At 43.4% G+C, this 26,715-nt stretch overlaps 1 protein-coding gene across 3 annotated transcripts; it reads left to right on the forward strand.

Moving 5' to 3' along the window:
- Positions 1-1,129: 1,129 nt before the first annotated feature.
- KLHL8 (kelch like family member 8) lies at positions 1,130-25,283 on the forward strand. 3 transcript variants are annotated; one of them, XM_082315434.1, is made up of 10 exons: positions 1,130-1,190; positions 10,170-10,489; positions 13,597-14,145; positions 16,761-16,947; positions 17,625-17,768; positions 18,985-19,096; positions 21,188-21,356; positions 21,948-22,107; positions 23,113-23,314; positions 23,754-25,283. In XM_082315434.1, exons 2-10 carry the CDS (start codon positions 10,277-10,279, stop codon positions 23,875-23,877), a joined length of 1,860 nt encoding a protein of 619 aa, XP_082171560.1. In that variant the 5' UTR covers positions 1,130-1,190; positions 10,170-10,276; the 3' UTR covers positions 23,878-25,283. The 3 variants fall into 3 exon arrangements, with proteins under 3 accessions (XP_082171560.1, XP_082171561.1, XP_082171562.1); XM_082315435.1 differs by lacking the exon at positions 1,130-1,190 and adding an exon at positions 1,296-1,379; XM_082315436.1 differs by lacking the exon at positions 1,130-1,190 and having other exon boundaries at positions 10,419-10,489; positions 13,676-14,145.
- Positions 25,284-26,715: the final 1,432 nt, after the last annotated feature.

The following is a 26,715-nucleotide window of genomic DNA, read 5'->3' on the forward strand; positions in this document are numbered from 1 at the left end:
TCGTCACTGTGAAACTGTCCTGGGAGGGATGCCTAGCATGTGCTCCAGCAGCACTCGTGTAATGAGTAAAACTTACGCACAAACTTTTTTTTTTTTTTAAATTGGCCTGGAAAATATGTTTTTCACATAAACCACTCTCTAATGGAAAGAGAATAGTCAGAAACCAACTACAGCAAGAAGAGTAACTATTCTCATATGCTGCTTGATAAAGAAGTGGAACTGGCACAGAAGGATTAGCCACCCTGCACAGCCATCAGCTCTTGCCGACATTTGTGGTTCTCCCCCGTCCGAAAAGATGAAGCAAAGCACGTCCAGAGCAACCCCCGTCACCAACGCTCCATTGCAGTCCGCCCTTGGAGCAGCAGCAGCTGCTTTGTGCGGCCACCGTAAACTGCCTGGGCTAAAATAAAGTCTGCTGCTGGCCCACTGTTAAATAGTGACGGAGTACACGGTCCCGCTGGTACTGCGAAGCTTGCCTTCTCCCCTCTTTTCCTCCAGCACACCGTTTCGCAGCAGCACAACCCTGCCGCCCCTCAGCGCACCGTTTTGCCTATGTTTCCGAGGAGGTGGCCCTGGCACTGCAGGTGCTGTGGGGCACTCCAGGCCTCGCAGCACAGCCCTCCCGCCCCGTCAGCAACAGCGTGGCTCCGGCGAGGTGCCAAGAGAAGTGAAACACAGCGGCGGCTCAGACACCGACCAAACCCTTCCTTCTCGGAACGCGGGGGAAAAAGAAAAAAGAGAAGCGCTGGGTTTTCGTAACGCCACAGGCCCAAGGCGGCAGGGGCATTATTAGAGCGGAGGGCCCCGCCGGAGCGGGGTGCGTGGCGGGCTCCCCCTCAGGACCGCCGGCGGGGCAGCCCTCCGGGGCAGAGAGGAGGCCGGCCCCGGCAGCGCGCCGCCCCGGCGGGCTCCTGCAAGGGGCACAACCCAGTCCTGGGTGACCCGCGCCCATTCTAGGCTGATTTACAGGAAACCCACGCTCGGCGGCGGCGCCCGCAGCCGCCCGCGGCAACGAGCGTTTGCGAGGAAAGGGAACCCCGCCCCCCGCACGAGGCCGCGGCCCCAACGGCCGCCCCGCCCTCCCGGCGCGGCGCATGCGCCCCGGCCGCCGCCCTGCCCCGCGCGGGCGCGCGCCCCTCCTCCCGGCCGGCCGGCGCGCGGCCGGAGCCCGGCTCTCCGCGGCGGCGCAGGTGAGCGGGGCGGGCGGCGGGGGGGAGCCGCGTCTCTCGGCCCAGCCGGCGGGGCCGCCCACCCCCCCACCCCGCAGCGGGAGGGCTGCTCCCCGCTGCCGAGCCCTTCCCCCGCGGCCGCGCTCCCGCTGCCGTCCCTCGCCGTCGTACCGCGCTCCTCCTCGGTCAGGGCCCGCCGCCGCCGCCATGGTGGGTTGCCCCTGCCTTTATGTAACTCACCCCCTCCCCTCAGGTGTAGCGGGAAGCGGTCCCGCTTGCTTTGGCGCGGCCGGGGTGGTTCGTCCTCCGTGCAGCTCCCCACGTCCACTCTTACCCCTGACAGGCCCCGTCCGCCTCACAGCGCGCCGCCGGCCGGAGGGGAGGGGGCCGGAGCGGGGCGGGGGGGTGGCGAGGGGCCCGGCTCCCCTTGCTCGCAAACGGGTATGGCCGCGGACGGCTTCGGAGACCCAAACCGAGCGTGGATTTCTTGTAAATCAGCCTAGAATTGGCGCAAGTCACCCAGGACTGGGTTATGCCCCTTGCAAGAGCCCGCCAGGGCGGCGCGCTGCCGGGGCCGGCCTCCTCTCTGCCCCGGAGGGCTGGTTCTTTGGCAGGCACCCGCCGAGCTCTTAGTCGCCGTACGATTGAAGCACAGAGACAAAAACGCGCAAATAAACTGAGCTGGGAGTCCACGCATTTCGAGATGCTGCATGTAATTCACTAACGTGGAGACCGCAAGCCAAGAAACTAGTGCCCTGGTCAGCTTTCTACTGACATCTTGTAATGGATAACAAAGTCACTTCAGTTATCCCAAACCAAATATTTCTTGTGTTGAAAAACAGCAAGAAATTACCCGTTGCTACTGAGGAGAGGCTCAGGAGTTCTTAGCATCTCCTTCCTTCTCAAATAAATGAGAATTTCAGATGCCATAACACCACCAGCTCTTTTTATTGCCTGCTTGAGTTTCCTTCCTGTTTTGATAGGTTCCACCTTCCCATCTCCACTCAAGCTGATTGCTTACTGGCTGCTGGGAAGTATCAGTTAATCAAGCTCTTATTCATAAGGGGTATGGAGGTAGTTCGCAAACCAGATAGGGCCTCCTAGTTCATAGATCTGCATTTCCTCCTTTGCCTAGTCATTCCTATGTATTCTGCAGTAGTAAAAGTTACAGAACTCAGAGACACCTGGCTTTCTGTCCCTGTTGCAAAGGCTTCTGGAATTATAATCAAGAAACACATGTGTGACTACAGAAAAGTACCACAGCAGGTAAAATAGCTCATCAAATGTTAACACGCTAAAACCACAACAGGTGTGTCACATATGGCTTTGATTGCTTGTAGTGGAGGTTAAGGTGCAAAAGGTTCAGCTGCCTTCTTTAAGCCATTGGGTGGGAGGTTTGTGAGTTAGTTTGGGCTGATTCCCCTACAAACTCTGTGTGAACCCTTGTGCTATGTAAGAAGCGTGTCTGCTTTGTAACATGCCGGGATTATGCATGTAGCTTCTGTGCAGCATGTGATTAGCAGTGTACTCATGACCTGGTTTATTTTATAAATTGTCAGTGAAATGTCAGTAGCCTGGCATCCAGTTTTCTAGTTGGTCATTTATTTGTAAAAGCAAGTTTAATCAGTGTGGTCACAAGAGGACACAATCATTGTGCAATTACTGCCAGTAACTTGATGCAAGGCAGCATAGTACCATGTTAGCCAGTGTCTTAGTTCTTCCTCAGTAGGCTTCACCAAACACATTTTGTAATAATAATTTCCTGCATCAATAGTTGTAGCTTCTTGGCTTGAGAAGCCTTTTATCTTGTATCACCTCCGCCCCCTCCTGATTTCAAACAGATTTTGAAGGAGCCTTACAGCTCTGGGACAAAAGGAAGATGATATTGCTTTATGGTTTGAGCCGTTTGACTTCTGAGTGTAATGTGAGGCTGCAGTCTCAGTGAATCTCGACTCTAGACGAGAGAATATGATGCTGGTTGACAGCTAAGGCAGAGAGCCCTGAGAGGATGGGGCTGGTGGGTGTATGGGAAATGGTGTTTGGCTACAGCTCTGGGATGCTCTGGTGGGTACCATGCCTTGGTTTACACGTCCAGGATAAAGGGCAGCTGGCAAATGACTTAGAAATTATTTTGCTCTCTGTTAACACTTCCCAGGAAGGGCTGGACTAAACACTGCTGTGGAGACCATTAAACTATTGTTATTTTTAATCAGGTCCATCAGAGAAGACAATAGTGCCTCTCCTTGCTAAGGGCCTGCTCTGTGTTCTTAGTAGTGAAGTACGAGTTAAAAGTTTTATTACATAGCTATCAACACTTCACTATGCTCCCAAGAATTGCACTGATTTGCAGTGTTTTTTCTTTTGTGTTCTACTTTTTGGATATTCACAAGGTTACCTTGCATAAATAAATAACTTCTTAAGTACACCTATCTCTGCAAAGCAGAGTCCTTTGCTGTTCTGGGGCTTCTGATGGGTTTTGGTGGTTGTTCTGAAGCAAAAGTAAATCAAGCGTAAGTAAATCATGGCGTATTAGGTTGGTTGTTTGTGATTATGCAAAATTGAACAAAATTGTCAACCTGTCATCCCATAAAGCCCAGAAGACAGTTGGCCTTTCTGGTGTTCAATGGAAACTGGGATTAAAGCTCAGTAGAACTTTGTTGAGCATGTTCATATATTGGATCAAAGGAAGCAGGGAAGAAGCTGTGTCAAATCAGGATTAAGGGATTGCCAGGCAGAATTATTTCCAAAATGAGATTTTTATCTGACTATGCTTTTCATGCTCTACAAAACGCCTTTTCTGTCCTTTTTCTGTTGCATTTTTCCAAGAAAGAGTAGTCCTCGTTCACTATTTGTGTGTCTACAGCACTGATGGGGTTTTGGCTATAGAAGCAGTTGAAATATGGTGCCAGCTGTACCCGTTTCACTGTTTTGTGAACTACCTGTGTGACAAGTAACACAAAACAATAACATGTCAGCTTTTGCTACAAAGAACCTTTGAAATACTGAAAGGATCTAGGAATTTCATATTAGTGTTGTCTAAGAAAAAATTTTTACGAATTTCTACAAAAGGAAGCCTGGTGGTTTTAAACAAGCAAAACCAGTTAGATGTGTGGTTTCTGATTTTTTTGTTCCATTAAATTAATTTTCTGCTGAAAAGTACAGTAGGCTTAGGCTTGTAATACCGTGTGTAACTTGAACTTTCCCATGTTTTCCAACCTTGTCTGATTTGACCTAATTAGCATGGGCATCTGAGCAGTTTTGCATGAGGTTTCCGTAACTCCTTTGATGGAATTAGTGAATGGAGAAGGGGAGAGCACTGAGGTTTTTTCTACACTATTTTGTCTATCAGTTTTTTCCCCCCCCATGTTCCTTCTCGGTGATGCAGCTGTAACCAGACTGAACAGCAAACATCTGCTTGTGCAGTCCCTGCCAAAGCTGCTGCTTGGCTGCAGTTTGCACTGCAGCTGCCTCCTGCCCTTCCCACTTCTCTCCCTCTGTCTGTTCCTTGCTCTGCCAGCTGCCCTCTTTTCAAGTGTTCAAGTTTTCTTAGTACAACACAGGACAACAGCTAGACTTGTTCTGTTAGCTGGATTAAACTGGAGAAGATCTTGTCACTGCATATGCGTATCTAATCTTGTGGTCAGCAGCACCAGCATATAATTACCTGCAGAGCCTTGTCAGGCTCTCTGTTAGACAAGTTAGTTTTACACAGCCACACGTGCAAACTTGTATGTATTCATATGCATGCAGTCCGTTCGTACTCAAGTCGCTTCTGAGACCTCCCTGCTCATAGGGCTAGAAACAGAAGGCGAATTTACTGAAGGCGAATTTCTCGTCTCCTTCAATTAAAAGGCCCTTTTGTTTTCTGAGTGAGGCTAACTGCCCTTCTCTGCACAGATCGTGATGTGATTTTTGTTCGTCTTGTGGGTGGGTAACCAAAATTACATACGGGATAGTTGGTGAAACTTCATCTGTATCTTGATTTCTCCTGGATGTCTGCCTTCTTTTCTCCAACTTCCCTACCACAGCTCATAAAGAGCATTGCCTTTACAGGTATCATAATACCTCTCGTCTGAACACTGCCTAGTTGCGATTATAGTGGGAGTCTTGGTTTTGTTTCTGTTCTGTATCACTGAAATGTCTTCCTCCCTTGTGTCAGTGGAAGAACGAGGACGATCCCCTCTTTCTGGGGCACTGTCTCCTAAGGTACCTGACAGGGGGAGGAGGTCACGTACTCCAACATCTACGTTGGCTTGTCGGCCAGGATTCCTGGGGTTTAATTTCATGACAGGGGAAAACAGAGCTATGTTCATTCACGTCCTGCCACTGTCTCATGTCTTCCATTTCTTTTTGCTTCAAAATTATTTGAGGTATTTTACCTCTACTGAACATAAGTACTCCATTTGACTTGAGGAATTTTACACTTAATTCAGTTTCAGATTTAGCTAGAATGTCTGAATCAAAATCACTTTACTTTAGGATGTTACTGTTACCTGAATTGCAGCAGATATAAAATAACATGCTTGTGCTCTGACCTCCCATCCCTGCTTGCTTTTCTAAGTTTGGTAGTGAGGAATAGCCAGGAGGGGATCCTCAGCCCCTTGCCTGAGGACCAGAACACGAACTCTAGGATCTGGAACAGCTGCACTCTGGGAACAGCAGACATCAGCAATATTTCTAAATATTTAACTTGAACAAGAAAATGGCTGACCTGCCCTCAGCAAACAATGGCGAGCTATAAACAATGTGTGGTTTGTTTTTTTTATTGAGACAGTTACTCCATGGAAAGTGTCAAGCAGCTGTCTACAAGGAATAACAGATGATGTTATGAACGAGGCACTTCCTTTAGTTGCCTTAGATTCAGTCACTTTCTATGATGGCCACTTACACTCTTAGTGTGGTCAAAATACTAGACTGTACCGAGGCTGGAAGACTTAATTGCCAAGATGAAAAGGCAGCATATGTTATTGAGGTTTTGAATGGCCATGGCAGTGTTTTGTTCTAGAGAGGAAAGACTCTGTGTGTGTAAGTCTGTGGCATTCACCCAGTACTAAACTAACCTCAAGCAGTTGGATGTTATTGTTGCATTACTGTTGATTTGGGGAGCAAATCTGTAAATGGCTCTTCTCTCTCAGTTTGTGGATTCTTAGTACATAATTAACAGAGCATCATGCACACTAACCTAAATGCTGATTAATCCTCCTAGCTAGTGGTTCTTAAACTAGTGAACTTCTATATAATTAAAGATGTGAAAAATACAACTTCAACTTCTTGCTTTTTTCATATGCTATCCCTGTGCAGTGACAAAACCGATGGCTGTGCAATGACAAAACTATTTACCATTCCACTTCAAGCTGGAAGAAGCAGTAGGTTTGGAGTTGAAATATACTGACCTTCATGACTTCTGTATGACTTTCAGATTTCCAGAGTTTAGTATCTTGATTCAAGCGCTACTAAAACTCATTTCTGTTCCATTTAAAATCCGAGAACAGTAAAGGCCTATAGCTAAGCACTGAGATCAGCCCAAACCAGTATTTTCTGCAAATGAAACATCTGTTCTCTCCTTCTGTCTGGGTTATGATAGATTGTATCACACACTTCAATACCTTATCTTAATATTGTGTTTTACATCTGTAGTATTACTTCTCTTTGTGTTTAACTAGCAGTGCATCATGTTGATAAGACTGGCTCTTTCCAGAAGTTAAGTATGGTAGTGGCTCTTGACTTACCTTAAACCTCTGATTGTGAAAACCCCTGGATTTTTCAAACAGATGATATAATTCATAACAGTGCTATTTCTCAAGCCAGATACGATTAACAGGCAACTGGATATATACAGTGACCTGGCCCTCCTTCAAAATGAGCTTTACAGCTGTCTCATGGCTACAGCTGGTACTTGCCATAGTAGATGATGATTTGTTTGAAGACTCAAACTGTGAGATGCTGTAACTAAGTGGAGGATTTGTGGATAGATATCTAAAAAGATTTGGATGATCAAGATGTATCATGGAAACAAGATGCTCCTGATTTGGTGACTTGGGGGAAGAATAAAGATCTTACCTAAGATGCTATCATCTGTCACAAAGTCTCATCAAAATGAAACTGGAGTGCATCAGACTATTGCTATCTGAATATTTTCTTAAAGTTATATTAAACATGTTAATTTTTAACATGTTGCAGAAACTTCTTTTTGCCTGAGGAGCAGTAACTGCCTTGCTCTTATGTTCCCATACCCTTATTTGATATTGCCAATACTGGGAGCTCCCTCGTACTTGTGATTCTCCTGTCTATGGCTGTGTGCCTGAGTAATGGCCTTGGTCTCCTCTGGTGTGATTTCTAGTTTCTTCCCTTGCAATATCAAGTGTGTACTTAGTATGTACTAAATATATAAATCCAAATATGTGCTCAACTTCTTTTGTTACAGGTGAGAGCTCAGAGCATCTCCAAGAGCTTCATTTCATATAAGCATCAGATATGGATGAAGAGCATTGCTTAAAATCAGTTACGTTTGGCTTTTGTGTTATTGCTCAGTTTATTTAAAACATAAAAAAAAAGTCACCCCAACAGCACCCAGAGTCACCCCACATCCTAAGACTCACAGGGTTTGTGCTGGTGTTTACAACGGCATACCCAGAATAGGTAAAACGTACACCATCAGCCTCTTCCACAGTGAGACACAGAATAGTTTTGGAAAGTATATGTGCAGTTGCAGTTAAAGCATAAGGATAAATGTAGCATATATGCCAGATGGAAGAACATTACAACTTGGGAGCTGTGAACTATCGCTTAGTAGTCAGTGGCAGTTCTGTCTGAAAGCAGTGTTTCTACTCGGCTGTAAAAATACTGTTAGGTGTGAGTAGCTAGGGAGCGGTGAATTGAGAGTGTCAGTTAAGGACCAAAATAAGCAAGAGTTCCCTAGAAGTGCAGGCTAAAGATGCTATATCTTACCTCTGAATGAATAATAAATGATGCTTTTTCAAATCCTCGTACAGCATTTCAACTTCTTTTTCCTCTTGCTTGTCTATGTTCACTGTTGTAACTTCAGTAGGTTGCCTCTGAAGCTCTGTGTTAGCTTCGTATCTCAATGGTAATAGCGATTTCTTCAAAGGGCATGTTAAACAAAGCAAAGGTGGTGAGTACCAGTAGCGGAGGATTAATTTGAAGTTAAAAGAGGAGAACCAAAATATCAAGATTTTTCCTTCTAACGAACTAGAATAACATCTCATTATAGTAATTTGTCAAATCTGGCATAATAGAAGTTAAGTTTTCAGCAGAAAAAGGTATTCCTTGCTATAAAGTATATAAATATCCCATGATCCGTAATATCTTTAAGCTAGTTTGTGGTTTTGGAAGAAGATCTTTCTCTTAGATGCCTTTTAAAGGAAGAATACTTACCTTGCTTGCAGCACCATTAGTGAATATTCTAGGCATGTTTGATCTTGCTTTAACCTGCCTGGCCCAGTGCAGCCAACAGACTTGTCACCACACAGGACATGGAGCTGGCAACCCCGTGACCTACAGCAGGAATGAGTATGATCGCCTCAAGTCACTTCCTGCTCTTTCTCCAGTACCGACGCATGAGGAGTTGTAAATTTAGGCATGGACACTTTCAAAATATCAGTTCTGCTCCCAGACATGTGACTTACTTACATTTTTATTGTAGAAGAATTTTTTGTTACTTCAGTCAGTCCACTTCCTCCAACACCAGAGTCCATGAGCAGAAATCACTGAACTATAGCAATCATCAACTCTTAGTGTAGAAAGAAGAATGAATGCATAATAAATTAACCAGAAAAATATGAAAACCAAAGCTAGCCAGCATAAGAGAGGGACACACTATTAAATATGCTCTCTAGAGCCTTTGTCTTAAAACCTTACAAATCCATTTGCTTCCCTTGCCAAAATCTAAGAGAACTCTTGCTTGTAAGCTGATTCAGCAACTCCATGCTTTCAAACAGTATTTCATTTTTTCTTGTGGACTTCATAATCTTCCACAAAGCATGTGGATGCACAGCCTAAATCTCACTGAGTTGGCTTCCATGGCTTTTAGACACACAGATCTGAAACTTAAAATATGCTACCAAACTGGAAAAAAATTTGCTCTTCCCTTACTGCTTAACTTTTTCTTGCAAATAAAGAGGTGGACTTCAAGCTTAACCTAACTGAAGCTCACAGTAGCAGGAAGAGTAAAATATTTGAGTGACAGAAGTAAAAGAAGCCTTCTCCCCCATTGTCTGTGGTATCCCTGATTTGTCTTTCAGCCCTGGGAAATCTGTGATGTCAGGATAGCTAAGGTTCCTTTAGTCTGAGCTGTATAGATCTTAGACACCTTAAATATCTTCAGCTAAGCTGGGTAAACAGTCTAAAATAAAAGCTAGTAAGTAGGAGCAAACTTTTGCGGAACATTCATTGTCATGCTTTAAATATCAATCTGTTGGATTAATAAAGTTGCTAGATAATAGGAAATAATTTTTATTCCAAGATTTTTCTGTAAGTGTAAATTCTTGTTCTCTAGTTCTGTAGAAGCTTTTTATATTTTATTCACATTAGCATAAATGCACAAAACACTTAAGGATTGCTTTAGGTTTTGAAGAGACCTAGGAAAGCTGAGTAATAAGTATGTACAAAATACCTGTCGGGGTCAGATCAATAGTCTGTCTGTGGCAGCAGTGATGAGAGATGCTATTTAGGGACCAAAGAAGCACAGCTGTCTGTGGGCCATGCCCCTTCTGTTCCTCTGCCATCCGCAGCAGTGAGATCAGGAATGTTGGAAGATGCATCCTTGCCTTTTCTTTTTCATGTCTTTTTCAAGAAGTGTGGGCAACAAGTTCACAAACAATGGCTTTTCCTAAAGGTACCTGCAGAGGATTCTTGACTGTGGGTCTTTTTTTCCCCCCTTCCCCAAGTAAGATTATAGGTAGTATTTATAACATGTAATCAAAGTGTTAGGTACTGGCAATACCTAATGTCTCATCTGCTTTTTTTTTTTTTCTCAAACAGGAAGATGAACAGAACATAACTGCATTTTAGGACTTGACTCCTGATGGGCTGGATTTTGTCTTGGCAGGAGTTTTTCAAGATTCATGCAGTGAAAGAAGAAACAGCCAATGGCTTCAGAATCCATGGTCCCAGAGCAGGCAAAACAACATCTGATAAAGGGAAAAAGGCGGCAGCAACAGCAGCAGCAGCAAACTAGGTCTTCCAACAGTGACGGTGAAGATGACATCTTTGTATTTGAAGCAAATGAGGCTTGGAAGGATTTTCACAGCTCTCTTCTTCACTTCTTTGAAGCTGGAGAGCTCTGCGATGTTACACTCAAGGTGATACTGTCACACATCCATTGCATTTAATAGTCTGAAGATTAAGCTACGAATAAGTGTGCTGGAGGTGGCTGTGAATCCGGGCAGGGGTATGGAAGCCATAGAATACCTGTTGGATCTGAGGCATCTCTAGATATGCTCATGGTTTTTTTTCTTATTTAGGAAGGTTACAACTGAAATGTAAACACTGAAGATATTGATAGTCAGAGAGGAAGTACATGACTTCGATCTCACCCAACTTGCCTGCTAAGCAAGTTCCCACAGTTGATCAGTATATTACTGTGCAGCTTCAGCTCCTTGTAGCCTCTTTGTTCTCACACACCTTCATCCCCAATTTTATATCTATTTTTGCATTCTTTGTAAATTGGCTCTATATTACTTATATCCTGATCACAATAAATTTATACGTAGCATCCGTAACAGTGGTTGCCAGCACCTACAAATATTAAGTATTTCTTAGTTAGACATCTTAGTAGTGCAAGATGGTTATTTAAGAAAAAGAGATGAAGCATAGCTCATGAACCAAGAACAAATGACAGATGTCTTTAGGAGAAATTGTGTGCCTGCCACTTCTACTATTAGATATTAACAGGGAAAATCCTTGACAGATGTGTGACCCTGGTACCCCCCCGGTAGGCATCTCATCTTTCTAAAACGCTTGGGAGACAATGGAAATCTCTGAGAGGAAGAGGGTTTCTCTCCCTTCCGCCCCAGTGGACAGCAGGAATAGAATAAGCAAGAACATTTTTCTGTTCTGCTTCACAGCAGATATTAAATTGCCTGTCACCAGGCATTGAGCAGGCACCAGATGCAGCAGTGAATAGGTCCAGTGGCTCGTAACAGTTGAGTTAACGCTCACAGGACACTGAATGACAATACTGACGCTGCTCCGGACGGCATGAGAGCCATGAAACAGAACTCACCTGAGAGCTCATCATCAGGTCTTTTTACATCTGTCCTTTTAAAAGGCATTTTGGGGAAGAAGGTTCACGTCATAACTCTTAACAACCCTCCTCTTCCCTTTTCTTGACCTCATCATCGCCTTTCTCCCTTTCCACCCACACTTGCAAATAAGGCAGAAAGTCTTATTTTATAGACACAGTTAAATGTATACTCCTGCTAGGAAAACTTGGCTTGGAAAATACCCTTTGCTGTGGCTGCAATTTAACTTTCCCTAAGTTAGGCTTGTATTAATGTTCCTTTGTATTATATGTGTGGAGCTTTGGTAATATAAGAATATTAGATTGCATGACTTGGCTTCCAGTCCTCAAGTAGAGGATATAATTTATGGAAGCTAAAGCAACCTATGTACATTTTACCATAAGGCTTCCTAAATTGGTGATTTTCAAGTGACTGGTAACTAAATCTTGAGCTAGAATTTTCTCGAGGGCTTGATTTTTCTTTCTGTAGTTCTCAGGCATTTCTCATGTTTTAAGAATAATTGCTTCTCTACTGAACTTCCTGCTTTTGTGCCTGACCTCTGATAGTGAGCAATTCTGGCATTGCTGTTGTCAGACCAATTATTGATTTAAGTGCTGGCTCTTAAAATGTGATAGTTAATAACTGGATGGGAACTCTGATTTTGAAATACCAAGAACATGCTAGATATTTAAAATTAAGCAGATTTGGCTAAAATAGTGAAGCCACTTAATTCAAAAGAAAGATCTAATTAGAGAGTGGGATGATGGGCAGAATAAAAATCTCTGAAGGTGAGACCGGCCTAGGAGCTTTCCCTGATATAGCAGACCAGCTGGTAGCACCTTTTTGCATCAGTACTATAATTAGGTGGAGTGCTGACACTGTAACAGTGATAAAGTGTGGGAGCACAAAGGGAGACTTCCTCTGCTCCAAAGAGTTAAAATCTGGAATTCACCTACTGTACTGCTCCTGTCATATGAACAGTTCCCTGTTAGAAGGGGGAGCCTGGCAGATGCATACCATCTACTTTTCTCCTGTTGGTTTGGTTTTTTGTTCATTTGGTAGGTCTATGAATTGTTCCTTCTGGAGTGACCTAATTAACTCACACTGAACCATCCATCTTTCCCTCTCTTTTGATCTGCATACTCTTCCATCTGTGTTTGCTTTCTGTACTCAACTTACTGCTCACCTGGCAGGTTACATTTGTGTTGATAATACAGACTATTTACAAGGGTAGAGCAATTGTGTATTGAATCAGAGCAAGAAAAAACTCCAAATTATCCTTTATAATTTAATATCCTTTTTTTTTAAATTGCAAGACAGCTCACTGTTAACACCTTTATCTGAAAATGAACATGTAATTTGAGTCTGTCAGGGAAACTGGTTGCTTAACTTGGCCATCCCTTTGTTAGTGCAGACTGCAGAATGACAAAGGCTGTAAGAAAGCACTCTTAACACAAATAAGTACTGGATTGTTCATTTACCTTCATCATTTCCACTCTCTTTTCACGTAACTGAATTCTAGAATTTTGTAAGTGAAAAGCTTATTTTGCGCTTTCTGATCAGAATTTTGAAAAATACCTCATCTTTATGGGGAATACTCTATCTTTTGTGGCTAAACAGCTTCTAAAAATTGTGAAGTGGTTGGTAACTTTTAATAATCCCTGTAATAGCTGTTATTACCGTGGTTTTACATGAATTTGCTTCTATGAACAGCATTATCAATTCCTCAACAGTAGTAAAAGTTCAGAGGTTTAAATTAAGTAGTCTAAAAATGTCACTTCACAATTTTTTTCTCCCCTTAAAGACTGAATACACGTAAAACAAGCAAGTGCCTAGCAGTCTCCTCCTGTCTCTGACATGCATCTAGAAGGTTCCTAAGGATGTTTCATTTAAAAAATAGGACACGACTCTTAAAGAAAAGCAAATTCAGTACATCAGTGGTATTGCTTCCTTGTGTTATGGCCTTGCCCTACTCTGGCAGCCAAGCTACAACTGAGATCTGCTTGGGATACATTGATCTAACGTCAGAAGTACAGGGCAAATGGAGTTAACTTGTTTGAACAAAATACAGTAGCTGAATGCATATCGAGTTCAGAATTCTTATTTCAGCTTAACTGTCCGTCCTTTCATAGCTGAAACTGACATTCCAGTAAAAGATCAGGGTGTTTTTTGTTCTTTGTTTTCAGGTTGGTTCAAAGCTTATCTCCTGCCACAAACTGGTGCTAGCTTGTGTTATACCTTACTTCAGAGCCATGTTTCTTTCAGAAATGGCTGAAGCCAAGCAGACGTTGATCGAGATCAGAGACTTCGATGGTGATGCAATAGAAGACCTAGTGAAGTTTGCGTATTCCTCCCGGCTTACTTTGACGGTGGATAACGTCCAGCCTCTCTTGTACGCTGCTTGCATTCTTCAGGTGGAACTGGTAGCAAAGGCGTGCTGTGAATACATGAAGCTGCACTTCCATCCCTCCAACTGCCTGGCAGTCAGGGCATTTGCAGAGAGTCACAACCGCATTGACTTGATGGACATGGCTGATCAGTATGCTTGCGAACATTTTACAGAAGTGGTGGAGTGTGAAGACTTTGTGAGCGTGTCACCACAGCACCTCCATAAACTCCTGTCCTCCAGCGACCTGAATATTGAAAATGAAAAGCAAGTTTACAACGCTGCTATCAAGTGGCTGCTAGCCAATCCACAGCATCATGCTGCGTGGCTGGATGAAATACTTGCGCAGGTAGGGCAGACCGAGGCGCCGGGTGCCCGTCTCGTCACTGGTTTAGTTGTATAATCAACTGTTTGTACCTAGGTAGATCTCAAGATGAAAAATGTTCCTAGCAGTTGGTGCCTCATCTGGTATTCACAGTTGTGAGTTGACAGTGGAAGCAGGTTAGATCTCTTGACTATCAGGAAGAAGTCATATTCTCCAGTTTCTGTAGAGAGAAGAGTACTCGCTTTATGCTCATGGCTGGGGGGGTGGGGAGCCAACAAAAAGCTGCGCCTGTGTTAGAGCAGAAACTTCTTGGATTTACACACAGTGGAGAACATAAAGCCATCATTTCACTTGGTTTGATACTACTCAGCTTGAAACTATCGCTTCCTCTGCTGGTAAGTATTTGTACTTAAGAAAGGAGAGCAAAGCTGTTGAGGAGGTTTTTCACATGGCTAGGAAAGCAAAACTGTAACAGAGATGTGTCACATTAAGTCTTGCTACTTCTAGAATGTTCTGTGTATTTAATTAACAAAAGACCAAGATGTATTAGCCCTACAAGCAGGCTGGGAAACATATGCTAGACCCTTTAATGCTCACTAGGCCAGCACTGCTGGTTACCTGTAGGATCCAAAGGGAGTGTGCACTTTAACCATCTAGACTTGATGCAAGTCCACTGCTTCTGAAAGAAACACATACAGGTATCAAAAGGTCACTCAGCTGAGCTTATTTAAACACCCATCAGACGTCCTCCTGTCAAAGCACTGGGTACATCAGTTATTCAAGCTCCATATGTGCTGGAGTTTAAAATACAGTATTTGAGACAGGTATGGAGAACCTGTGCTGGGGAGGAGGGGGGTACTTGCCATGCGCTGCAAAATGCCCTTTGTATCTTAGCAGGTAGGATCAACTGTGCTGTTTCAGTTGTCACTGAACTCCAACTTGAATATTTTGCATTTGGCAGAATTGCTAATATTGGTGTCATGTGAGTAACAAGAGGTCCACTAACATGCTGCTGTCATTGTCTTCATGCATCATTTTTCACATTTCCTGGTAAAAGATCACAACTGTTTTAACTGTCTCCCGGAAACCTTCAGTTTCATCTAGACCAGCATGAGGGTTTTGGTACAAAAAAACTTCTTTAGTGCACTGTAATTAAATTTACAGACAATATAACTTGAGATTTAAAAAAAAAAAAAAAAAAAAAAAAAGATGGACTTTTCTTGCCCAGTTGTGCTAGCAGATGAGATTAACAGCTTTATTCTATTCATGGAAACCAGAGTCTAGAACGAAGCAATGAAAAAGTAAACCCCTTCCTATAAATATGGGTTATTTTCCAGAGTGTATGGAGCCATCAGTTGATTTGGACATTATTGCTAGCAGAAAACATGACTGGGCTTCTTGACAGTTATTATCCACATCATAATCAGCCTTGTGGGTTTCGCTGTTACAATGAGGTTCTGGATTTGTCGGCCTTGCGTTCTTACCGTATCACTAACCTCGTAAGTCTATCAGCAGGGCTACGGTGGTGCTTTTAATCAGCCTAAAATAAGCCGGGCCAAAGTAAAGGAAGAAGTGGGACTGAAAGCAAGTGGGTAAGGAAGACCTGGTCAAGACGCTTGCTTGAAGACAGGGACACTTGTCAGCCATATAACAGCACCATCCTGCTGCTCTGAGAAACACCGGAGAGACTGGACTTCTCCTTCACCATTGCTAGCTGAGCTAACTGGGAGCTGCTTGACAGGATTGACGCCAAACCTTAGGAAGTCAGATGGTGGTTTACTTCAGTTCCCCCCTGCTAACACCTGTCCCACCTTGCACCTGATTGTACTTCAGATTCCTCACTGTTTCTCTCACAAGGACAAATGAAAGGTTTCCTGAAATAAATGATTGTGGGGAGGAGGACATTTCGAGGCAGTCTTGGAGAAGCTGACTTTATTTCAGATCTGTCCTGTCACTGGAGATTGCTCTGGGCAGCGACTGCCTGTAGCCTCACCCAGAAAGAGCCTTCCATTCCTCAGGCTGGTCACCAGCTCTCTTCTGGGGAACCACAGGAAGGATTTGGGGAAGGAAACAATTAGCCCTCTACCTTTTTTTTTTTTTTTTTTTAAATCCTGTAGTCAAGCCCACACTAGAGAAGGATGTTACTGCACTAGCAATACCTCCTTAATAGACACTTAGTTCATGCTGACAGTGTTTCCTTTTTGACTGGCCACCCAAAGAAAATGAACCATTCTAGCAAAAGCCCTCTTACACTCGAATAGCAATGAGCTGAAAATTCATACCTTCAGCAGACTAATCTGACACGGGCTATGCTGGTAAAGTCACAGATGCTACGTGCGTCACACCGGGCAGGCGCAGTTGCAGTACAGGCAGCGGCTCTACTTCCTCTGCTCCGCCTGGGCCAAGGGACAGTTCTCCACTGCTGCTTAAATGCAAATGGTTGTAGCAAACGTTTGTCACTGAAAAGAACTGTTCATATCACTGTTATTCTGGAAAAGACTATGAAAGCCGCTCTTTTTAGTGAAGAGCGTGGGGCTGGCAGCTGGCTCAGAAGCTGCCATCTGTTATGCGTGCGTCACTGTAAATGGTGAGACTCAGTCAGTTCAGCCAGTTACTCCAACTGTGTTCATTTCTGTCAGGTACGGCTGCCTCTCTTGCCCATTTGTTTCCTTATGGGTGTTGTGGCAAAGGAAGAGATTGTCAAGCAGAATCTAAAATGTAGGGATTTGCTGGATGAAGCAAGAAACTACCACCTTCACCTGAGCAGCAGGGCAGTGCCAGACTTTGAGTACTCCATTCGCACAACACCAAGGAAGCAGACTGCTGGTAATTAAATGTGTGTCTGATTATCCAGTAGGGAGTGGTGTGGAGAAAAGGCAGCGCATCTGTGCAGGGTTAGATAGCTTGGTATAAATGGTTGTTAATGACTTAATGTGAAATTGTACCTCTCTGGTAATTAGGTAATGTGCTGCATTTTCCTAGCAGAACTTTAGCAGTCATTTTCTTTCTTTAAAGTATTATTTATTTATCCTGATCGGCTCTATCTGTATTAAAGCTAGAACTGTTAAGTATGTTATGACCAGGCAGTATGCTCAAAGCTATATCGAAAACAGTGGACACTTATCTTTTGGTGCGAGAAGGTTGAGCTAACTTTTAAACTCTTTGGCTAACCTACACCAAAAGTGAGTGATGAATATTAGACTGCAAATCCTAGTTTTTACATTGTTATATTTAACAAACAATCTGTTTATCTCCCTAAGAAAAATCACAAGAAGCATATTTAAAATATGCATTGTTTTTGCAAGAGCATAGATAGTTAATTGCCATAGCAGCATGCCAAGCAAAGGCCAAAATCCAGCAGCCAATTATGCAGGGCAATGACTGTGCCCCTTGAAATGAAATACGACTTCTCCCGAACTGCATAATTTTCGGTTCACTCTGCTACACAGCTTTATCCCCCATCTTCCTGCTAGTTTTCTGGAAACCTGTTTTGTCTTCTTGAGGTGTGCTGTTCTGCGTCGGTGGTAGAGGTGGATCGGGTGACCCATTTCGCAGCATTGAATGTTACTCCATCAGTAAGAACAACTGGTTCTTCGGCCCTGAAATGAACAGCAGGAGAAGACATGTGGGTGTGATCTCTGTGGGAGGTCAGTAACCCTATTCAAGCAACCCTATTCAAAAGGCACTTGTTTGCTCCTTTTGCTGGAATTGGTACTTTTACTAAATAAATCTGTCTTGCAATGGCTTAACTGTTGGATATTCTTCAATTTAGTAAAGCGTTTTCCCCATTAAGGGGTTTTTGATTCTGAAACAATCTGAGAGCACGCTTACTGAAAAGACATTACTGTGAACTGAGAGAGTTGGGGTTGTTCAGCCTGGAGAAGGCTGCAGGGAGACCTTATTGCGGCCTTTCAATACTTAAAGGGGGCTCATAAGAAAGATGGGGACAGACTTTTTAGTAGGGCCTGTTGAGATAGGACAAGGGGTAATGGCTTTAAACTAAAAGAGGGGAGATTCAGACTAGATCTAAGGAAGAAATTTTTTACGATGAGGTGGTGAAACACTGGAACGGGTTGCCCAGAGAGGTGGTAGATGCCCCATCCCTGGAAACATTCAAGGCCAGGCTGGATGGGGCTCTGAGCAACCTGATCTAGTTGTAGATGTCCCTGCTCATTGCAGGGGGGTTGGACAAGATGGCCTTTAATGGTCCCTTCCAACCCAAACTATTCTATGATTCTATGAACTGTATATAGCCTCTTGCCTTAACAGGCAATTTAATTTTTTTAAAATCCATTTATAAAGAAGTGGCCTTACACAGCAGTCACCCAGAATTTGCTAGTACTCATACTAGCTCCCTTCATACTTAAATCCATACAGGCAAGTTACTAAGACCGTAACTCTTCCAAGAGCAGACCTACCTTTATTTTCGGGTCTCCATCTTCTGAAACCAGGTCCATGCAGTCCAGAGCAGCTTACCACCCATGATGCAACTTTTCCTTGTACACAGTAGCCCCTGTGTTGCTGCAGCAGAACAGAGATCTTTTTTTCCCCCATAGAAAATCTAGAGAGACTGATATAAATGCTGAAAACTGATCTGACCTGCAGTACTCAAGTTATGGGAAGATTTTTTTGTCTACCTATCTCAAGCTTTCTATAAAAGCCCACATTAGAACAGATCTCTGGTTGAGTACAGCAGATAAAAAAAATAAAGTCTGTACTTACCAAGATCATGGTATTGAAAACATTTGAAAACTTTAACCGTTATCTGAGCTTTTTGTCTCCGCGTAGGCAGGGATATTACACAAACGAAAACTGAAATGTTGCCAAGCAATCTCTGTATTGAAAGACGTGTATGTGTTTCAGGTAAAGTCTATGCAGTAGGTGGACATGATGGAAACGAACACTTAGGAAGCATGGAAGTATTTGATCCTCTCACAAACAAGTGGATGATGAAGGCATCAATGAACACAAAGAGGTGCGTGTCCCATGATCCAAAATTTAAGTCCTAGTCTGTGATATATCATTTCTTGCTGATGCTGAAAAACATCATGTGTCTCTTGCCTTTATTTGGGTTTCCAAACTGTGCTATTTTTAGGAAATGTTTTTTTCTTATTTTGGGGCTTTATGCTGTCAAGCACCTTTATTTACTAGCTGTAAAGCAAGCACAAATCTGCATCACATACTTGCATACATCACGTTTGCACAAAGTTGCGTGTAACATGCTATAAGTATTTCAGTGCAAAACTGCATAATCCCTCTCTCTAGGGAGAGGCCCTGGCTGGTAACATTGGTTATGTTCATGTTTTGGCTTTCTTTTGTCGCATTATTATAATTTTCTTTTTTTCTTTTTTTGGGGGGCTGGCTTCTGGAGCAGAGAGCTTTTCTACTCCAGCTGTGCTTACGTTCTGGTATCTAGGACCTTTCTGCTATGCCCGATAAAGAACTTGAAACTGATTAACTGATTCTGTGGGTTTTTTGCTGTTATTGAGAATGAGCAAGATAACTGCCAGCAGAACATACACAGTGAAATACTTCATGCCCAGGAAACCAATAGCTCCCTATGTTTTTGCCACAAAAGGCTGGAAGCACTAAAACACTGAAAGTCAGATTGAGGACTTTTCTTTCCTTCTGGCGTTTAAGTCCAGCTCCTTCTAAGGACTGGACTCACAGATCTGTAATTTTTTGTTTTTGCTGTCTTCTAAATCAACCTCCTTAATTCTGCCTTCCATTTTTTTATTTGTTGTTTCTAAAAGCACCATGTACAGGTAGGAGTAAAATACTGAGCATAGCTAAGTCCTAAAGCTATTTGTAGCTGTGACCTAATCAAAGATGACCCAGACTCCTAGAAGTGGCTTCTTGCTCCTCTTTCTCCCTCCTGCCACCACCTCAGGGCATATTCTCGGCAAACATCAGCCCTAGATTTCTGTGATGTTTCTTACTCAGTATCTTGGGAAATGAAAGGGCTGCTGTGCCTTGGCTCCTCTCCACTCCTCCCATTCACGGAGGTGGTGTCGGAATACTTAGTTGAGAAAAAACTGCCACCATTAATGGTGTCTACGTTATCTGCTGAGGCAATTTAAGGTCAGCCCAGGATATTGCCACAATGTTTGTCCTGTAGAAAGATTGTGCGTCCCTTGCTCCTGCCTAGGTCTCTGCAAACTTGTCCTCTGTGTAATGAAACAAGAATGTTCTCAATGAAATGGTAAATTGCCTGTCATGGTAGTTAAAGCAGAAACTTAATGCTTACATTCTAGACTGTACTTTTCATTTTGTAGTACTGATCGTACTCTCATATTGGTAGATTCAGTAGAAAATAAATCTGACAACTATTTTAACACAGACTTAATAGAAAATAACAGAATGGAAGAAATTGCAATTAAATCTTGCTGGAGTTCAGTCACCTAATATCCAGCACAGGTTTGGCTTTTAATATGTATTAATATCACCCCCAAAAAAATCATTCCCAAATTGTAGAAGCAGCTATACCAACAAAGTTAAAACGAGCAGGTTTTGGTTCTCCATCAGATTCAATAAAACAAGATAGGATGTGTAAAATTAAGTACCGAGAGAGAGAAATCAAATAAGTAAGGTGATCTCATATATCCAAGCATGTAAGTAGAGGACTTGGGCCTTGGGTGACATTCAGTCAAAACAGTATTCCATGCCCCCCGCCTTTATTTTTTTAATTTTTTAAAGAGGAGCTTTGTCTTTTTGCAGTCTAAAAATATTCTAGCTGCAATAGTCCAGTTAATGGATCACACAATAACATACAGGTGCCTGGGACAGCTGAGGTGAAGTTAAGGTAAAACTCTAGAGCCCCTCTAATGGGAGGCTGCAAACATACAAAAGACTTTCAGGATAAAGCTGCAAGACTGACACAGGTGCGCAGAGGGCCAGCCACAGTTTCTGGTCGTTATTTATTATAAACTTCACTTTTAAAATTTTCATTACTTTTTTCCCATAGTTTGAAACAGGTGCCAGTCAGGCAACGTTGCACTCGATGTCTCTTTCCCATTCCCTTTCCTTAGGGAGTTGCACTGAGGTATTGATCCTATGGTTTTCTTAGGAGAGGAATCGCTCTTGCCTCCCTTGGTGGCCCCATTTATGCAATAGGAGGTTTAGATGACAACACTTGCTTCAGCGATGTGGAGAGATACGACGTTGATTCTGATCGATGGAGCGCGGTCGCCCCAATGAACACGCCCAGGGGAGGAGTCGGCTCCGTAGCCCTTGTGGTAAGTCACTCTTTCCTCCCAAGTCGGGGCCAACCGAGGAACCGACCTGCTTTTCACATCTGCTTTTACAAGGCAGAACACAAGATTTTAAACAAAATGCAGCTGGTGGGTCTGAGCACCTCTGGTCATCAAAATCCCATGGAACTGGGCAAAAGGTGAGGATATTTAGGATAATATTCATATCAAATTGAACTGCACTCCCTGTTTCAACAGTATTTGAGGTACTGGGAGCAAGTACCAGGACCTTTCTAACAGCATTAGGCTACTGCTTCATGTCTCATTCAGAAGACTCTGGTTTGTCATGGTTACTATGTTTAAAAGCACTGAACGCATCCGCACTTTAATCCCCCTGTAGCTGTGTATGCTCTGCAAAATATCTGCAGCACTACGTAACTTTTTCACTTCTTTAATTGGAAGATAGCATTTACAAATTGTTAGATAATGAAGTCTGTTGTTGGAATTCTTAAATAAAAGTCAAGACTTAGGACTACGGATATACCATGTTTTCCTACAGTTTTAACATTGCTTATGAAAAGCTGAGTAAATACATATACATTACAAATAATCTTCCTCTATTCAACTGTTTTCCAGAACCACGTCTATGCTGTGGGTGGCAATGATGGTGTAGCGTCTCTTTCCAGTGTGGAGAAATACGATCCCCATTTGGATAAGTGGATAGAAGTGAAAGAGATGGGCCAGCGAAGGGCTGGCAATGGTGTCAGCGAGCTCCATGGCTGCTTGTACGTTGTCGGTGAGTAGGGATGTGGCATTTTGTTGTGCTGTTTCTGCCAAGTACTGGCATTTGGAAGAGGCTGTTGTTGCTAGAGAACGGGAACAGATAGACCTGACCTGTACTTTGTGTTCTTGGGCAGGAGAAGAAAGCAAGCACAACCAGGGCACGCTTAAACAAAGGTATGTTAGCGAGGAAATAAAAAGCAGTTCCTAACCCACATCTCAGGAGGGCCATACTGTTCAGGACAATATGTCTGTATAGAAAATTCTCTCGAGACTCACTAATCTTGAGTTTCCTTTTAGGAAAATGATTCTTAAGTTCACACACTTTTAAAGCACTCTAGTTCTATTTTGAGTGTAGACATGAGTAGCTTTTTTGCACGGTGATTACACTTATTCCACAGCCTGTTGTCCTAGCGCTGTCTTGCTCTGCTCTACCTTGCATTCAGCTGCTTTCCTGAGGGAGGAAGATGCCAGGTAGCTATGCCGTAGTGATAGCTGCAGAGCAGTGCCTTGTGTATTATCATAAGTGATTAAAAAAGCTTTGGGTAAAATGCTCCTCTGACAGCTGCCCCAGCAAGGGGAATGCATCACTGAGGTCTTACTTGAGGATTTTTTTTCCTACTCAAGTATTGAGCAATGCTGTGCTTTGAAAACACCGCAAGAGTGTGTTTTCCTTAAGCCAAAATAAGATCAGGACCATCCTTTAACTGGTCTTGTTTTTTTTCCATTCCAAATTAGAAGCTGTTTCATTATAACCGTGTAAGATGAATTCAAGGAGAAAAATAATAGAAATACCTCTCCTTGCAACTTGAGTAGAAGAAAACTGTGACTCTTCATGTTGCTTGTACAGTGACAAGAGGGAGAGCTGCTAGATTAATTTGTAGGAGCTTGTAAAATTCATGTAAAGAAGTAGAGCTGGGCACTAGCCCACTGAATGCTGAGAATAGCATGATGATGCCAGTTCTGGATATCACCAGCACTAGAAGTGGCTAAAAAAGGATAATGTGATGACTCTTTGCAGGTGGCTTTGATGACAACTCTCCACTGAGCTCGGTGGAGCGGTTTGACCCACGCAGTAACAAATGGGAATATGTAGCAGAGCTTACAACTCCGAGGGGCGGCGTTGGCATAGCGACACTGATGGGTAAAATTTTTGCAGTTGGAGGTCATAATGGCAACGCGTACCTGAATACAGTGGAAGCGTTTGATCCCATAGTGAATAGGTAATTTAAAATTTTTTATTTGGCTTAATAAGGCAATGAAATCTGCCTATATGAAACCACAACGTAAAAGAAATAGTGTGCAGCAGGAGTCTGTCTGTTGTTTCCTGGTAATAATTGAGTAATATCCATGACTAGCAACGCAGGAGTGCAGCTTCTGCCACTAGCTTCTTCTTGTACATATTTAAGCACCTCTTCCTCCTCCTCCTTCCCTCGTCCTCTTCCCTTCTTTCAATAAGAATCTACATTCTTCTGTTTTTTTCAATCTGATTTTGCACTAAATTTACCAGGTAAATAAGAAGAATAAACTAGCGGGGTGTATTTTTGTGCAGAGTAAACAGCTAGGCCATATAACAGCATTTCAGACACAGAAAAGAGACTTCAAGTAGCTCAGAAAGGACAGGAACTTACTTTTCTTTTTTTCCTCTGCTGCCCTCTTTAGGTGGGAACTGGTGGGCTCCGTGTCCCACTGCAGGGCAGGGGCGGGCGTGGCTGTGTGCTCTTGTCTCAGCAGCCAGATCCGGGACGTGGGCCAAGGATCCAGCAACGTTGTTGACTGCATGTGAGCTCCGCTGCCCCCTCCACCTTCCAGGGGAATGACAGTGGGCAGGCACTGCAGAGCTTTTAAAGCCCGTGTTTTGTATGGTAGGTTAAGAAATAAAACCAACACATTTTCTTTGTGAAAATGTTACCTTCTGCAACTGTAAAGCTTTTGGTGGCTTTCTATCAATAGTGATACAGAAAAGCCTGTGAAAACATGGACTTAAAAGTGTGACTCACAGGAGAAAACCTGCCGAGAGCTGCAATCATCCCATTTTTGAGAAGCTGTAATTTCAGAATCATTTGAGGCAGCTGTTGCGGGGACTCATTATTGAACTGTGAACCAGGCATGGGGTGAGGAGAGAGAGCAGCAGTTAGTACTGCTGAGCCTTACTCAGCAGCCCTGCTGCATGTTTTCTGGAGGACTCGAGTGCCATTTAATGTAACTTATTTTCAGGAATGTAGTCTTAAACATTTCCTAATTGTACAGGAGCTTTGTAACACAAAGCCTCTCAAGTTTTAGAAGGTAACGACATCCCTGTGGCACACTAAGATAACTGGAGCAGAGAAGTTCACTGCCCACCTCCCAAGGGACTGCTGGCAGCAGTGGAAATTGCAGGTACTCAGTCTGAAACCTGTCTTTCAAAGTACTTTCTCAAGCTAATACACTTGTTAGAAAGCTGAAAAGATTCCTGACCTGAATTTAGCCACTGGAATACTGGAATTCTCAAGTCTTCAATAAAATTTGTAGTAACTACCCCCCCCACCAAAGGCAAGTTGCTGTTGAGAGGTCATTCCTGAAGTACCCAGTGTAATTTGTCCTCCTTTGAGATGATTGTGTCTGAATCACCATTTTTATACAAAATGGAAACACATAATAAAAGTTGCAGTATTCCGTAAAGACCTTTAAATGCAACTCTACGAGATGACATCTCCAATTTCAGTATCCAGTAGCAACTCTGTGGTAATTCTAGATGTACTGGCTCTTTTAAGATAGTTAAGCCAGGAAGATCTAGCCTCAAAACAGGTAGATGACTTAAAGCTTACATAAACCAAAGAAAATCAGCAATAAAAATAATTGGAAATAAACCAGTACTTACATCAGAAATTGAAATAGGAACTCGACAGTGCTGTATACAAAGGCGTCTTGTTACGCAGTCAGAAACCTGAATTCTGAGTAAAGTCCAGCTGGAAAGACTGCAGATTCCTGTTCCTGCATCACCTTGAACAGACCAACAGCTGACAATCCTTCGTGACCAAAGTTTCACGTTACCAGGTCATTCCCGCTGACCAGGGAGAGCAGCAAACTTCTCTGCATTCAGTACCAGGGGAGAGGCAGGACAGTACAAGCATAAAGCACAGCCACGTTTTGCTGTTGAGTTACCATCATTTAGCTTTTCTGTTTCAAATGGCTTGCACTTTGGTAGCACCCAGGGACAAAATGAACGGTACTGTAAATAATGAAACACTGCAATAAAACATTTGTACTTCAAAGCACCTTGTGTATAGTATGACTGGAGCATGCTGTTGTGGGGAAACATTACAACATTGAGTATTTTTTTGCTTCTGCAGAGTATAATTCTCAACAGGAAGCCTTTGTCAGCAGGGAAAGTCCTGCGTTACGGCCGCGAGCCGCACCGCCCTGCTGCCGCCCTTGCCCCCGTGCAAGGATGTGGTCACCCTTGTGGTACTTCTGGCTCTTGATCTGACTAGGAGGGGTGGAAAGAAGAGGTGCAGGTTCTTTCTCTGGAACCAAACAGGTTCTTCTATGGATGTCCTGACTAACAAGAAAACTTAAGGGGAGAAAAAAAAAAAGGCAAGTTTTCCACAAAGTAACACTGACCGTGAAACCAAGTAGCCTGGCAGTGCTGCTTGCCAGGTGATACGTTTCTCCTCTTGGTCGGAAAGTGCTAGCACCCGCGGGGTGCGGCCTCTGCGTAACTCGCGTGCATCTGGACCACACCGACAGCAGTCACCTTCCAGGCACCCAAAGGGGGAGGCGTGTGTTCAGCAGGGAAGTGAGGTTACAGCAAACGCACTGGGATTCTGTACGGCGTGGGAGGAGCTCTTCTGTCGACCCTGTAGCTGGAAGTCAAATGGTACTGGGTCTGAACACCATTGTACGACAGACACTTCTGTTGTATTTCAATTTGTACCACCTCCCCCAACAACATTTGTGCTCAGGCTTCCGGAGGCGTACTGTTACGGGCTGGCAGGAACACTGCAAAAAAAGTTTACAAAGAACAACCCTGCTGTCAGTGTAGTGGTGTCCACATTCTTAATCTTAGACGGCACCAGAACTGTGGATATTTTGTGCAGAACTGTTTTTAGAACACTATTGCTGGAACGTGATAATGATGTCGAAGTATATAAAAAAGAATAGGATTACTGTGGCAACAAACTGTAATGACTTACCTGCATATAAAGCTGTTGCGATTTAACACCAGCAAACTCGTTTTTCTTCTTCCAGTACTGGCAACAGGATAATGACGGCAAAGCAGTAACCCCCCGGGCCGAGGGAACAGAGCAGCCCACCCTGGTGCCGTGGGGAGGCAGCCCTCCAGTGGCAGCAGGCCCTAACTCCCACCGCGTCGTCTAATTTAAAACTAAACCCAGGATTTGCGATAGCAAAGTCTTTAAACATTCAGGATCATGAAATCATTGCATCTAAACATGCTGCACGTTTGACCTCAAATGCGGAATTGTTACTGCTCCTGTTAATATTTTTCCTGCATCTAAAAGCCTTGACCTCGCCCATAAAAAACAGAAACCCAAATATGTTTACTCATACATCCTTTAAACACAAAGAAAAAATAATTTTGGAAGAATCAAGTGTGGTCAGAGTTACTCACATCAAAGCCTCC

This window comes from Platalea leucorodia (genome assembly GCF_965183815.1).
Source record: "Platalea leucorodia genome assembly, chromosome: 6".
Taxonomy (NCBI): Eukaryota; Metazoa; Chordata; class Aves; order Pelecaniformes; family Threskiornithidae; genus Platalea; species Platalea leucorodia.